Here is a 15,604-nt window from a genome sequence, read left to right as displayed (position 1 = left end):
GGGAAAATTTACATGGAATGGAACATATGGAAACTAAATCTTGATTGAAGTAATGGCATGGACTTTGCTGAATACTTACTCTGGGATACTGTGATATATCTGGAAGAATTAGGAATGAACTGTGTTTTCTCATAGTTCAAATCCATGAGTAGAACACAGGCCAATACCTGGAGAGATGATTTGGAGACAAAAAAGATGGCTCCTCAGAGAGTAAGCTAGTGCAAGTATTAAATATAGAATTAATTAACTAATTTCTATTTTGCCCACCTCTAATTTCTCGCTCTCCTCTCTCCAATTCATTACATTCTAAGGAGCTATGCCCATCATCCTTTGGCAATATTCATTCCTTTCATTTAACTTTTTTTCATTTATACCATAAATAAGGTAAAAGGTAAAGAAATGTTAATCCAAGGATGAACCCCTATTGAGCCTCTAAAGGACTCCAGGCTTTATATAGATTACATTTATTCAGAGGGCTGAAAAGGAGTAAGGAGGAAAAACTAAAAGGACTGTGGGAAAGGCCATTGACAAGATAATGCTGTTCAACTGTGTTCTGCCTTGGGGAAAGCATGGGATTTGGGTTCTGAGGATTGAAGTCCACTCCCTATAGTGGATCTTTGAGCCAAACTATTCCAAGAATGTAGGAAGTCCTCCCTCATTTACATTTCACAGACCCTTGTGCAGTAACTTCAGAATTCCCTGCTTGATCTCCTGGGTCCGAACTCCATAGACAATGGGGTTGAGAGCTGCAGGGATGACATGATGCAGGACATTGAGCAGGATAGGCACATCAGGAGAGACAATCTTCTTGGCCACATGAGTGAGAACAAAGACCAGCAGGATGGTGCTGAAGAAGAGGATGAGGATGAAGTGGGAGCCACATGTACTTAGGGCCTTGGCTGCGGCCCCCTTAGCCTTAAGCCTCAGCACAGCTCGAAGAATTAGGGAGTAGGAGAGAAAGATGAGGATGAGATCAGAACCTAGCACTGTCCATCCACCAGCAAATTGAAGAAGGCGGTTAACTGTAATATCATCAGAGGAAAGCTTGGATACAGATAGATTGGCACAGATACAATTTTCAATGACATTGGAGTGGCAGTAATGCAGCCTAGCCGACAGAATAGGAACAAGAAGAGTAATAAGGGCATTTCGGGCCACTATGAAAATAACAGCCTTTATAACAAATCGATCAGTAATGATAGATGGGTAGCGCAGTGGATGACAGATGGCCACATAACGGTCATATGCCATGACCAGGAAGGTACATGATTCCATCGCCAGGAAACAGTTCATGACATACATCTGGAGAAAACAAGCAGTAAAGCTGATGGATTTTAGGTCAAACCAGAAAATGAGTAGAACCTTAGGGATAACAGTGAGACAGAGCACAATGTCCAGCAGGGAGAGCAAACTAAGCAAGTAGTACATAGGCTCGTGCAGAGATGGCTCTAGTCGAATGGTGGTTAGAAGTATGCCATTTGCTCCCATGGCCAGGAGGAAGAGCAGGCTTAGAGGTAGTGAGAGCCAGCATTGTAAGTTTGGAGATTTGACAAAACAGTTCAGGAGGAACTCGGAGACTTCAGTAATAGAGGAATTTTTGCTGGTCAATGCCATGGCATACATTCTGAGAATGTAAATTTCTCCTGGATTTTAGCATTTGCATCTACAATGGGAAAACACAATATTTTAGTGAAATAGGTAATCCACTCTACCTTTTTCTTCTATTCTTCATTCATTATCTCCTTTTTTAATCTTAGAGGAAAAGATTATTTTTCTTAGAGTCAAAGCTCTCTCTTTTATTTATTCCCTTAAGAAAGCAGATGTGTTAAATTTATAACCTACTGAGTTTGGGGAGCAGGCAAGGCTCCACTTGAAAATATCCATCAAAAAGTTCAGAATATTGAATGCAAGCTCCAAGAGAGATTCAAGGGGATCATAGATTTGAAACCATTTGCCTGAAGGTACTTGTTGATGTCAATGAAGGATATGGGATCACTCAGGAAAAGTATAGAGAAAGATGAAAAGGGATAAAATCAGGTCATACCCATGTTTATGATGCTTAGATATTATAGATGATAAACAAAGACAGTAAGGATCAGAAAAAAATAGGAGTAAAATGAATGTTCAGTGTTTTGGAAGTTGAGGGGATAAAAGGGTAAAAGGGAGAAAGTGATAGTCAACAATGGCAAGTGTAGAAGAAGCATCATAGAAGAAGTAGGGGAGAAAGGGTCATGGAATATGTTAATCACTCACTAACACATAGAAGATCAGTTAGAAAATAATGGTAGGGACACAACAGATATCAAGGTATGAAGAATGAGCATGGTAAGAAATAGAGATAGCAAATGTAGAGTATTCTTGTTAAAAATTTGACTATAGATGGATAAGGAAAAGATAAAATAATATCTTTAAAAGGCTGTAAGGTCAAGGAAAAAACAATTTTGTTTTGTTTTTAGGGGGAAGGAGATGCCTTAAATGTTGGCAAGATGATCACAAGGAAACCACAAAGAGGGATTGAAATTGTATGAGAGGGATATAATAGGTGGAGTAAAGTCAATGTGAGATATATGAATAAAAAAGAGATTTTTTGGCAGATACAAATGAGGCCTGCTTAACCTTTGTAAAGAGAAGTTTCCTATCCTACCCTGACCTTGAAGAGAAGGCAAAAAGAATGTTTGAGAATATTGAAAGTTGTATGGGAAGAGAAATGATGGAATTCATTGTATAAAGCATTAATCTTTTCACCAAAGTTAGATTTAAGGATGTCTTTAGCTAAGTGATAGGGAGAGCTTGAATTTGGATTATAAGAGGATGTTTGAAATAATATTTTTTGATGTGTGATAGAGACCATAAATAAATAAAAAGATTACTGTGGAATTATAGGATTGAGTTCCCAATCTGTGTTAGATAAATAGCATGAATTTGTAGCATACTTGGTTATCAATATTCTGTCATTTGCTAAAATGACATATTCTTAAGATGTAAAAAGAAAGATTTGTATGACAACAATTAGCCAAGAAAAAGAGTTATGAGTAGTGATTATGAAAAGAATAGGAAAGCAAGAAAGTGGTTATTCAATTGTCTGACCATTTGTGTTGGATCTTTTGTATTATCAAACTGGGAATTTGGGCTTTTCTGCAGGATTCTTTTTCTTCTTAGATCTCACCCAGGGAACCTTTTTTATATGTTAATAGAGCTTTTATCTTTTACTATTTTCTAAATTTTCCCTTATTATTTAATTGAGACTAAACCTGAGAAAGGAGGGAGTACCTAGATTCCAGAGTGGAATCTAGACAGGGAGAACTAGGGAGGAATTGAGGAATTAAAAGCCATATGATATTGGAATTGAAGAAATTTCAGGAAATTTTAGCTCAGCACACTTTTACTTTATGAATAAAGGCATTGAAGTCCAGGCTAATTTAGGAACTTGCTGAAAGTCAAGCAACTAGGTGTTAGTGGGGTGGAAGCTACAATATAGCTCTCTGGTCTTTTGGTCTCCTGCTATTTCTCCCAAACCACTAAGATCAGTGAGGTTGAATAAGTGATAAAATAATATTGAAATTCCTGATAGAGGAGGAATTTGTGATCAGAGAAAGTAATTTCTATCTTTTTTCATAATTATATGTTCCTAGATTTTGTTAGAGATACAGCAGTGGCTTTTTATCTGTTTTTCTGAGTTTCTCCTTCTTCTCTCTGCTCTCTGCTCTGCTCTCTCTCTACATGGATCTTTCCATGTACCAGGGCTTTATTTCTTCTACTTCTTAAATTTTTCCTATATCTCAAATGAAGGCAGGTACTCTGCTGGGCCTTCTTGGACTATTTGTAGGTATGGCTCTTTGGATTCAAAGGTTCACCAGCACAACCCTTAATTATCTACTCCTTTTTCTGCTTCCCAAATAAGTGCCTCTTCTGGCTTTTTATCTTCTCAGTCTTTTTCCCTTCCATTTCTCATCCCTCTAGACTCTAGGACACTAAATTATTTCCCATAGAAAACAATCACAAAGAGAATAAAATCAATAGAAAATGATATCATAATTGGAAATGCTCTTAAACTCAACCCCCCCCCCCCAAATTCCTACAATATAATCTGTAACATCTCTGACAAGGGGTAGTTTATTACTTACTTGATTAATCATGGCAAACTTGTTGTCTTTTCCAATTTTGGGGAAGCTTTTCCTTCAATCAGTATGAAACTAGTTTTTCTGTTATTTTTAGTCATTGTGGCCAGTTTTGCCTTCTGTTGTCAAGCAGAACAAATTTAGGCCCCCTTCTTGGGTTTTGAATATATGAAAACATTTCTCTCATCCTTCAAAAATTCCATCTCATAAGATACAGATTTCTTGAAAGGAGGGATTTAGTTTTGTCTTTAGATTACTCTACAGCCAAGCACTGTGTCTGTTACATGGTCTTTAATAAATACCTATGGAACTGATGTCGATTGAATTTTAGCCAAGAAAAAAAGAATGATTGATAATATTTCAAGATACTTCCCAATACTCAAATTCTGTGTTGTTATGACTCATTTGATGATTTAGACAAATCTCTGGCCCTGAAGAGAAGAAGAGGAAATGAATAAAGAACCCTCTGCAAATATTCTGCAGTTTTTGTTAAAGCAGAGAAGGAAGTCTGAATTTAAAGACTTGAACTGAGCTTTCATTGTCTTTAAAAATGATCCTAACTGTGAAGAAACAATATAAAGGTACAGGTAGCTGAATCTTAAGACCATGCTGATAATGGATTGTTATAAGCCAATTCAATACTTCTCTCTCTTTGAATATACTTGTATGAACCTGACCAGAAGCTAGGAGAGTTAATACATATAAGTTTATCAAACTCTAACATAAAATTAACTTAAAGTTAAAAAAATATTGAATTATCCATTCCATTCACATTCCCCTTATCTTTTAGCAAAGAAACTTACAAATCTACTTTATGAAACCCTTTGAACTGAAACTAAATTTTTGTCCTTTTGTTGTTCATTCATTTCATTTGTGTCCAATTCTTTATAATCCTATTTGGGAATGCAATGCCTCAGTTTCCCTGAATTTTAATACCTCAGTTTCCCTGAATTATTATGCTATAGCCTGATTAAAATATAATGCCCACCCCCCCCTTTCCTTACCCCATTAAGCTCTGGTCACTCTCACATTCCAGTGAATCATAAAACTCCAGATAGCTTATCTCAAATGCCTGGGTATCTTCTTGACCCCCAACCTGTCAGAATTAAAAAGTTATGGCTTTTCCTGAAATTATAATTTATCCAGTGTTCTGCCCCAGCCTTGCCTTTGTTTCTTTGATAGGTGGAGCCTTATAAAATTCTCTGGAATTAATTAGTAGTAACTGGATGCTTTCAGACAAGTGTCCCATTCAGCTGACTAGGGATTGAACATCTTTTGGACATGAGACCTGTTCAATTGCTAGCCCACATTATCCACTATTAAAATATTAAAAACCTAATCTCTGTCTTGTCTCAATTTCTCTGACATTACAGAGTTTGTTTTGGTAAAAATGTTGCAGCAGTTTGCCATTTTCTTCTCCAGCACATTTTATATATGAAGAAACTAAAGCAAATAAGATTGAATAAATGAAGCTAAAAATAGAATGAAGACTTCATAGGGAACCAGGATAAAGAAAGATGGAGACTTTGAGTAGTCCCTATAATTTTTGGTAATGCTCTAAGGAGAAAACAATCTGCTGTGTTTTCTGCCTGTTTTTTTCCTTCTCTTTCCCTTCCCAGCACTGGGAAGAAAATCAGAAGATCAAAATTTGAATCTAACCCTGCCATTTACTAACTAAGGAACTTTGAGCTAATTACTTAATGTTTCTAACATTCAACTTCTACATCATAAAATTAGGATTATAATACTGTATGACATAGCATTTTGGTTCTGGTTTTTATTTTTATTTTTTTCTGAGCAAAGCACCTTGTAAATTAAACACTATCAAAATATATTTCCATTATTATTATTTTTCCATTTCTATTGCTCTTTAATTTGCTTAGAGAGTCAGAACTGAGAGAGATACAATTAAGTCCCTAAAACTACATTTTTTGGTTCTAGAACAAACCTTCTTTCCTCAGGATTCTTTCAGCCTCATTAGATTGCTAAAACTTAGGAGACCTTAGAAAAGTAGTCTTAAACCTGCATGATATCTCTACTCTGCATTAAACATCAAACAGAATCACAGAGTTGAAAGATCCTAATGCTAATCCATTTCCCCCTTCCCCAATTAGAGAAATCCTCTTTATAATCCCAGACAAACATTTGACTTCTGTTTCATACTTCTGGGCAGTTAAATATCACCGTGGTAGAATGCTGGCTCTGGAGTAAGAAAGTCTTGAGTTTAATTCTGGTCTCAGACATTATTAGTGTGTCCCTAGACAAGTCACTAAATTTGCCTCTGAGCTGAATCAGGAAATGACAAATTATTCCAGTATCTTAGTCAAGAAAACTCCAAGTAGGCTCATGAAGAACTACACACAACTAAAAAAAATATTAACAGCAACAACTAAATATTTTTAGTAAGAAGAAATCTCACTCCCTCATGAGATGACCCATTACGTTACTAGACAACAAGAGTAGCAATTGCTTACTCTTTTTGAGCCAGAATTTGGCTACACAAAATTTCTACTGTTTGGTTTTTTCCTGTATTTTAGAGCTATGTAGAACAAGTACAATCCTTTTCCCCCATCGTGGTCCTTCAAATATTTTAAAGCTGTTGTTTCTCTTCATAAGTCTTTTTCCTGGAGTGCAGCCTTCCCATTTCCTAAAACTGAACATACAACTTCAAAGTAAGTGTTCTGTCTGGTTATAGCTGGCATGGTAGGATCGTATTTCACATTGATATGTGGGCATTATAAATGCAGACATTTCTGTGAGAGAGAAGAGACTGATATAGTCAAAAGAGTCTTACTAGTGAAGTCAGAAGTCCTGAGTTAAGAATCTACTTATAATACTTACTAGCCATGTAGTCTTGGACATGTTTCCTCCTCTGTAAGAAATATACATATTTGACTTAATTTTAGAAATCATTGTGATGAAAATGTTGCAAACCCTTAATAAAGTGGCACAATAGTGAAGCCTATTATTATTACTATAGTCATTCTATGACTGATTAAATGATTAGAAGAGAAGACAGATCCAATAAGTTAATGAATAAGCCCAAGCTTAACTTTCCCACCTCCAAATTAAACTTCAAACCTGGACTTTTTCCTCCTTGAGATCTTAGCAGGGACTCTTCTAGCTGAGAATCTTTTTGGCCCTTCCTGTTACTCACAGCTACAAAAGAGCTGCAATGATGTTCTCTGATCTTTGGTTTATTGTTTAGCTCTTTTATTTGATTACTTCTTCCCTCAGGATCCAGAAGTAAAGGCAGTTTATCCAGCTGAGGAATAGAGTGTCATGGACATATTCTCATCCTGATATTTAGAATAGGGATGGAGACTCAGAGAATCCCTCAAATCCCAGGAGCATAAATTTAAGCAATAAAGACTCCCAATGGATATTCCTGGGGGGAAAATGTGATCCTTAAAGAAAGTTGGCTTTTAGGACTGTCAACCTGATTGTGTGTTAGGGACTAGGTGTGTACATCCTCAGTATATACCAATCAATCAATCAGTCTACCAGGAAGTATTTACTAAAAGCCTGTCATACACATATCTACATATACCTCAGCATGCACAAGACAGCCTATCATGTTTGGGTTAATGCCTAGTTGTATTGGCTTTCATACCTATCCTGTATGCTTACTCAAAAGTGAGTCTCTCCGGTGCATACTTAGTGGATGGTACACTACTGTGCTGTACATGCTGTACAATCCATATGTAATGGATAAAGGGAGAAAGGTGTGTTGTTGAATCTGGGGGTCTTTCAAGTTCTTCAGAGTCCTTCTATTCTTACATCTTTTCAATGCTGCCTAGGTTTCTTCCACACATACCTATGAGAATCAGTCCTTTCTCAAGGACTATACTAAATCTATTATCCTATGATTATTATTAATGTGAATAACACTGAAGGCTTGGAAGATTCTGAATTCCATTCAAATTCTTGATCAATAATTATACATGGCAAGTGAATAAAAGGTAGAGAAATTTTATGAAGAATTGATAATGCCTTCCAAATTATTTTTTTTATTTTTATTTTATTTTTTATTTAATAGCCTTTTATTTAAAGGTTATATGCATGGGTAACTTTACAGCATTAACAATTGCCAAACCTCTTGTTCCAATTTTTCACCTCTTACCCCCCAACCCCTCCCCCAGATGGCAGGATGACCAATAGATGTTAAATATATTAAAATATAAATTAGATACACAATAAGTATACATGACCAAACCGTTATTTTGCTGTACAAAAAGAATCAGACTCTGAAATATTGTATAATTAGCTTGTGAAGGAAATCAAAAATGCAGGTGAATGCCTTCCAAATTCAGTCAGAACAGTCAATAACTTCAATAGAATGGTCAAAAAAGGTAACATAGAGTTAGAGTAGCAACCTTGACTATTTGGCTTAGTCTACTATTTCTCTTACCTTTTTTAAAAGGCCTAATTTTTCTGTTTAGTGACTTTGTAATTTCATTTAATTATCTTTGTAGAAATAGGGATTAATTGGGGGAAATTTAGTATGTCCTTTGGAATATGTCCTACAGAAATTTGATTGACTATGTGTGTTATCAAGGGTACAAGGATCACAAAAAAAATTGGTTTCATGAAAAAAGTATGATTTTTTTTCTCTCTTCTCCAAAATCTTTTTTTTTTATCATGGAGAATTTAACTTCCCTTTGATGATTTTAAATATTTTTCCATTGAATTTTTCAATTTTGTTGCATCATAAATTCTATTACATTCCTATTCAGTTAGATACTGATTAGCATGTAAAATCAATCATCTTGATAATTGTATTTTTCAAATTCACATTGCATATTTTTATTTCACTGTGTGTTAGGACTAGCAGTTTTCATTTTTCTTTCTTTTCTGGATTATTAAATGAGACCATGTTTATTTATTTTAATTTTTTTTCTCAGTAGTATTTCATATTTAAAAATACATGTATAGATTTTCAACACTCATTTCTGTAAGAATTTGTGTTCCAAATTTTTGTCCTTCCCTCTCCATTCTTCTTTCCTCATGACAGTAAACAATCTAATGTAAATTAAACATGAATAATTCTTCTAAACATCTTTCTATATTTGTCATGTGCAAGAAAAATCAAAAGGGGAAAAACCAATGAGAAATAAAAAGGAAACAATGAAAATAAAATGTGAAAATACTATGCTTTGATCCAAATTAGTCTCCATAGTTCTCTCTCTGGATTCAGATAGCATTTTCCATCCCAAGTCTATTGGAATTGTCTTAGATCACACCATTTCAGAGAAAAGTTAAGTTGATAATAGTTAATCATCAAATGATCTTATTGTGTACAATGTTCTCTTGATTCTGCTCACTTTACTCAGCATTAATTCATGCAAGTCTTTCCAAGCTTTTCTGAAATTAGCTTGCTTATCATTTCTTATAGATCAATCCACCATTCCCCAATTGATGGGCATCCACTCAGTTTCCAATTCCTTGCCACTGCATATGTGAGTCATTTTTGCTCTAGTATCACTGGTTTTCTGATTCAACTTTCTTGAACCTGACACAGCTTCCTTCACTCATGCAACCTTGTTGGATTCAACTTTCTGGTCTGGGGTCACAAAGACTTCCAATAATATGGATTTGATGCCACTCAGATATGGTGGGTACCTGAGACTTTTAGATTGATGACTGAAACTAGATGCATTTCCAGATGGAGATAAGGGAGTCACATCCAGAGAAGTCACATACAACTATCTTCTTGTCATATATACTTGCTATTAGTGCCAAGTATATGGCACTTTTTAAAAAATTTTCAGTGGCTTATGTGTTCCCCTTTTTGTCCCATCACCAAGCTTGCACTAAGAGGATATTGACTTTAAAGTTGAGTCTATAACAGTTTGGAATTAATTTACAACTTTGAAAACTATAAATTTAAAAACATTTCAATACATATATAGGAGTTAGTTAACTCAGTGGATAAAGTGACAGGCCTGGAAGCAGAAAAATTAATCTTCTTGAGTTCTAATCTGCTCTCAGACACCTATTAGCTGTATGACTCTAGGCAAGTCACTTAATTCTGCTTCAGTTTTCTTATCTGTAAAATGAGCTGGAGGAGGAAATGTCAAAACCACTGCAATATCTTTGCCATGAAAACCCCAAATAAAATCACAGAGTCAGATATGGCTAAAACAAATGAACACTAATAAATATAGATGAAACCACTTTTTAAAATTTCTTTTTATTTTTTCAATAGCATTTTATTTTCCCAAACACATGTAAAAATATTTGTTGGCATTCATTTTTGTAAAATCTTGTGATCCAAACTTTTCTCCCTTCCTCTTTTACCTTTCCCTTCCCCAAGACAGTGAGAAATCTGATATAGGTTAAATATGTGCAAAAAGGATTCATTATTCTCTCTACTTAGGACCAAACTATACAGCATTTTCCACAACCATTTCTGAAATTGATTGACATCCTCTTTTTTTCCAATTCTTTAGTTACACAGAGTGCTGCTATTAATTTTCAGATATAGCCAATGCTACATAAGTTTTTCTTACATACATTAAAGAAACTATCAGTATTTATATAGGAAGAAAGAAGAAGAGAAATTGCAATTTTAAATGCATTTTATAAAGTGTAATTTATAATGTAACTGCAATTTTAAATGCAATTTTATAGAGTATCATTTAAAAAGTGACTCCTTATAGACTCATGGAGTTGGGGAGTTTACCTTTGATGTATTTGACTCTATGAAGAATTTATAAAGAAGTCATGGGGAAAGAGAGAAAGACGAGAAAAAACTTATTTCTTGTTAAAAATATCTTAAGCATTTTTCATGAACAAAATCTTTAAAGATAATTATGTAAAAAACCATCAAAAGTTATGGTTTGAGAGAAGCTAATGAGATTCGTGAATGGACATAAACTTGAAAAGACATAGAAAAAGAGGGCAGAGGAGTGTTTACTTATGAATCAGTTGTAGCCTTTATGTTGAGAAGAAAGTGAAGATTCTGGTCAAGAGATTTGACCTATAGGACTGTGTTCTCAGAAATGAAGAGAAGTCATCTGAAATTTGAGTGATGTTGTGGTAACTGGTGGTAATCATTTTTACAGCAAAAAATATCATAAATAATTGCCTATTTAATTCATTATTGATTTCATTGCTAATATCTTATTTATTCAGTAATAACAATATTTACTTAATTCTGTATAGTCAATATATTTTTTTATAGTGAAAGATTCCAGAACATCTTGGGAAAAGCTTTTTCATATTTTCTTGAACAAATAATATTTAATGAATTGATATGGAAGCTGTGATATAGTCGGATAAGAGATATTTTGATATATTTTAATGAATAATTTCATACTAAATTTAAATGAGGAAATGAATCAAATAGAAGGTTGAGGAGTAATCTAAATTGAGTTTGGTTGGTTCCAGAATCCTGTAATGTTTGCTACATTGGGATATATATATTTGACCATATTTGTGTTCTGACTGTCTTTTCTGTTGTATATGTCTTGTTCTGGGATCATGAGGTCAAAGGCTATGGAAGTTTAGTTAATTTTCTTTCATAATTCTAACCCCAAATCCAGAATAATTGAACCATTTGCTAGATTTACTGAGTGCATTAGAATGCTTCCCCCCTCCCCCATCTCTCTTCTAACATCTTTTAAAATATCTTTATCAATTTACATGAATTCAAGTGACTTCAGAGTTGTTCAGATTAATATTTTTTAATTATTTGTGATTTTTACCATGTTTTGTAAGGAGATTTTTGTTTTACAAAACTTTTGAAACCTTTGACCATTTATGAATTAATAAGTGTTTTAGTGAGATATGATATACTATTAAATATATGATACAATAAACTTTTACATTACAAATATGCATCTTGTGTAATCTGCATTTTCATTTTATAAAATTATTGATATCTTTTGTTTTTATATCAGCTGAATTTGCCCAGCGTTCTTCTTTTGCCCTTGTAAAATGTATCTGTACACTGAAGAAGTCTGAAAATATGTAAATGTTTCACATCTGTGGACATGCCATCTTTGCAAAAGAATGAGAGAAGGTATTTATTAATATTTCCCTTTGAGACAATATTTGTTCTTCATAAATATTAAAATTTCATTTTTTATTATTTTGTGGCAATAATTCTTTCCATTTATATTGTTGTAATCATTGCATATGTCACTTTTTGGGGAAAGATTTTTTCTTGATTCGTTCTAAATCATGCTTTTCTAAATTACTTATTTTCATCATTTCTTATAGCAGCTATAGGACATTCTTATATGGAATATATCATATTTCATTATGTTCGTACATCATTCACTATCATTATATCTTATATCATTCTTATATATAGGAGTTCTATAGACTCCTAATTTGTTTCTAATTCATTGATAACATGAAGATTGCTGCTCTAAATATTTTGCTTTGTATGAGGAGTTTCTTCTTATTAGTGACCTTCTTGGGATATATGCCTAATAGTGGAATCTCTGGGTAAAAAGTTATGAACATTTTTGCTACTTTAACTGCAAAATTCTAAGTTGCTTTATAAAAGAGTTTTACTAATTCACATATCTACCAACAATGCAATAGAACACTTGACTACCTCACAACTTCTCTAACAATGACTCTTCTCATATTTGGTCATTGTTACTGATTAGCTTGTGTCAGGTGCAGACCCAAGATTCTTTTGATTTGCTTTTCTCTTATGTGATTTGAAGCCTCCACACATAGAAACATGCACAAACATAGTCAATTACTTGCTGTATATATGTATATATACATATATACAGCAAGTAATTGACCATGTATATATATATATACACACACACACACACACACACACACACACACACGTATATTCAATTATTTGCTGTTCTCCTTTTGGCAACTAATCATTCATATCCTTTGAGCCCTTATCTATTGTGGAATGGATTTGGGGATATCCACATTTTTTAAGCCAGCATGATTTCTGTAAACTTTCCTAATTAGTGGGGAGAATGACTTAGTTATTTTTATGAGGAGTGAAGTTGGTGTAAAAGCTTTGGAAAGGAGAACATTTTTTTTATTCCTATTTTGAGAGAAACACACAATTGCACTCTCTTCGGGTCCAACTCCAGGGAAGAAAAAGAGAAAGTTCTCTTCCAAACATGTAAGAAGAGACTGACTTCTTTATACATTTTTGATTTTGAACTTTTCTTCATTGAGATTTAGGGGAAATTGTCCATGTGGGAAATCATCATCTTTTGGTTGAGTGAAGAAATTTTGGATATTTCTCACCTAAGAACTCATTTAATCTCTTTTTTTCTATTATATTCTAATCTGTAGACTTCTAATTTCTGTTTACTATCTTATTGTAAAAATAGGTTTACTGTTATTGTGTAATGGTCTTCAATAGAATTAATATTTAGTGGGAAGGAAGCATATATGAGGGTATTAGTTTTGTATTTGGGAAAGTTTTTTTTAATTTTAGAAAGATCTGGTATTTTATAAGAGATAATTAGTTTCTATGATCTGTGAGCTTTTAGAAATATCTCTATAGTGTAGAGCTTGTCCAGCTGGATTCAGGACCTTCTGTGGTAGTGTCATTCTTACCACCATCACAAGTCTCATGACCTAAATCTTTGGGAGGCAGAAGATCATTAGATCTACGTTGGGAACTTGAAATAGCTGCAGTATTGACAATTGTTGAGGAAAGGAAAAAAATACAGTTTTCCTTCTATGGAACTTGAATGATCTGTTCCAGAGAGGAAAAACTATCAGTCCATATATACTGCAATTTATGGGGCATAGGTAAAACAGAATTGACTGTAGAGTTCCTACATCACTGTCAAGTGTTGATGTATCCAATGCCAATTGCTAGTAGAAGCCTGCTGTTGGATAAAGTTCATTTCTCTTTTCTTAGTAACCTCAAAATTCCTTGTTTAATTTCTTTTGTCCTCACCCCATAGACAATGGGGTTAAGGGCAGCAGGGATTACATGATGCAGGACATTGAGTAAAACAGGGACATCATGGGCCACTTTTTTTTTGGCCATGTGAGTAAAGATGAAAACCAGGAGGATAGTGCTAAAGAAGAGAATGAGGATAAAATGGGAACCACATGTACTTAGGGCTTTGGCAGCAGCCCCTTTAGCTTTAAGTTTCATCACAGCCCTCAGAATGAAGGAATAGGAGAGGAAAATAAGTACGAGATCAGAGCCCAGCAGAGTCCAGGCTACAATCAATTGGTAGATCTTATTAAGAGTAACATTGTCACAGGAAAGCTTGGAGACTGACAGGTTAGCACAAATACAATTCTCAATGATGTTATTTCCACAATAATGGAGCCGTGCAGAAAGGATAGGAATTGGAGCAGTGAGGAGAGTGTTCCGTGCCACAATAAAGACACTAGCTTTGAGCACAAATTGATCAGTGATGATAGATGGGTACCGCAGAGGGTGGCATATGGCCACATAGCGATCATATGCCATTACCAAGAAGGTGCAAGATTCCATGGGGAGAAAGTTGTTCATGATGAACATTTGAAGAAAGCAGGCTGAAAAGCTGATGGGTCTGAGGTCAAACCAAAAGACAAGAAGAACTTTGGGAATGACAGTGAGACAGAGCACGATGTCCAGCAAAGAGAGCAGACTGAGCAGGTAGTACATGGGTTCATGCAGAGATGCTTCTAGCCTAATGGTAATTAGAAGGGTGGCATTGGCCCCCATGGCCAGGAGGAAGAGCAGGCTCAAGGGTAGGGAGAGCCAGAGCTGCCAACTTGGCGATCTGACAAAACAATTCAAGAGGAACTCAGAGATCTCAGTGGAGGAAGACTCGTTATGAGGTATCATGACATTAATTCGGATGAGGTACACCCTTGTCCTTAGGGGAAATGAAAGAAGAAGGAAATTGATAATTTGTTACAGATTTTCATGATCATCATTTAAATTATTTGATCTCTTTTTCCTCTTCTGTCAATCAGCTAACACTTCCTGTGCCTGAGTAATTGTTCTTCTGAGTTCACACATGTCCCAGATGTTAAACCAAAAGTGGCAGATATCTAAGTAGTTTAATGAATTTGTTATACTGGAGAATAATACATTACTGGGACCAGATAACATCAACTCAAGAATTTTAAAGTTAATTTGAAATGTATTTGTTGGTGTTGTTTACAATCATATATGGAACTACTTTCTACAATTCAGAGTATATTCACATAAAAGTTCTTTTCCAGTGAAACTTCATTTGCACAAAAGTCCATTGTTTGACAATTATAATAAGAAATCTTAATGAGGAAAACAAAGCAATGGGCAGAACTGTGGATATGGGAGAAAAATAGTTGTCAAAATTTAAATGAATCTTTGGAGAAAATGAATATTTCATCTTGAAATTCATAATGAATAATAATGACAACATGTAGAATCAGAGAAGCTTTACAAGGCTTTAAAAAATGAATCATTTCCTAACAGTTGAAATATACTAAAAAGTGGATTAGTTTGAATTGAGAGTGGCTGAGAAGGGATAAGTTCCTTGTTATTGGGA

At 34.5% G+C, this 15,604-nt stretch overlaps 2 protein-coding genes across 2 annotated transcripts; both read right to left on the bottom strand.

Moving 5' to 3' along the window:
• Positions 1 to 666: 666 nt before the first annotated feature.
• Positions 667 to 1,614, bottom strand: LOC100915501 (olfactory receptor 56A3-like). The gene has a single exon (XM_003764870.2). The coding sequence runs from the start codon at positions 1,612 to 1,614 to the stop codon at positions 667 to 669; it is 948 nt and encodes a 315-aa protein (XP_003764918.2).
• Positions 1,615 to 13,968: 12,354 nt separating this feature from the next.
• LOC100925518 (olfactory receptor 56A3-like) lies at positions 13,969 to 14,913 on the bottom strand. Its single transcript, XM_003766878.1, has one exon. It carries the CDS (start codon positions 14,911 to 14,913, stop codon positions 13,969 to 13,971), a length of 945 nt encoding a protein of 314 aa, XP_003766926.1.
• Between the last annotated feature and the right edge of the window lie 691 nt (positions 14,914 to 15,604).

This window comes from Sarcophilus harrisii, chromosome 3 (assembly GCF_902635505.1).
Source record: "Sarcophilus harrisii chromosome 3, mSarHar1.11, whole genome shotgun sequence".
In the NCBI taxonomy this organism is placed as follows: Eukaryota; Metazoa; Chordata; class Mammalia; order Dasyuromorphia; family Dasyuridae; genus Sarcophilus; species Sarcophilus harrisii.
The sequence above is the reverse complement of the archived record's forward strand: the minus strand, read 5'-3'. Positions and strand labels throughout refer to the sequence as shown.

Bases quoted from the DNA above. Each gene is read 5' to 3' on its own strand.
- LOC100915501 (XM_003764870.2), bottom strand. From the start codon at position 1,614: ATGGCATTGACCAGCAAAAATTCCTCTATTACTGAAGTCTCCGAGTTC.
- LOC100925518 (XM_003766878.1), bottom strand. From the start codon at position 14,913: ATGATACCTCATAACGAGTCTTCCTCCACTGAGATCTCTGAGTTCCTC.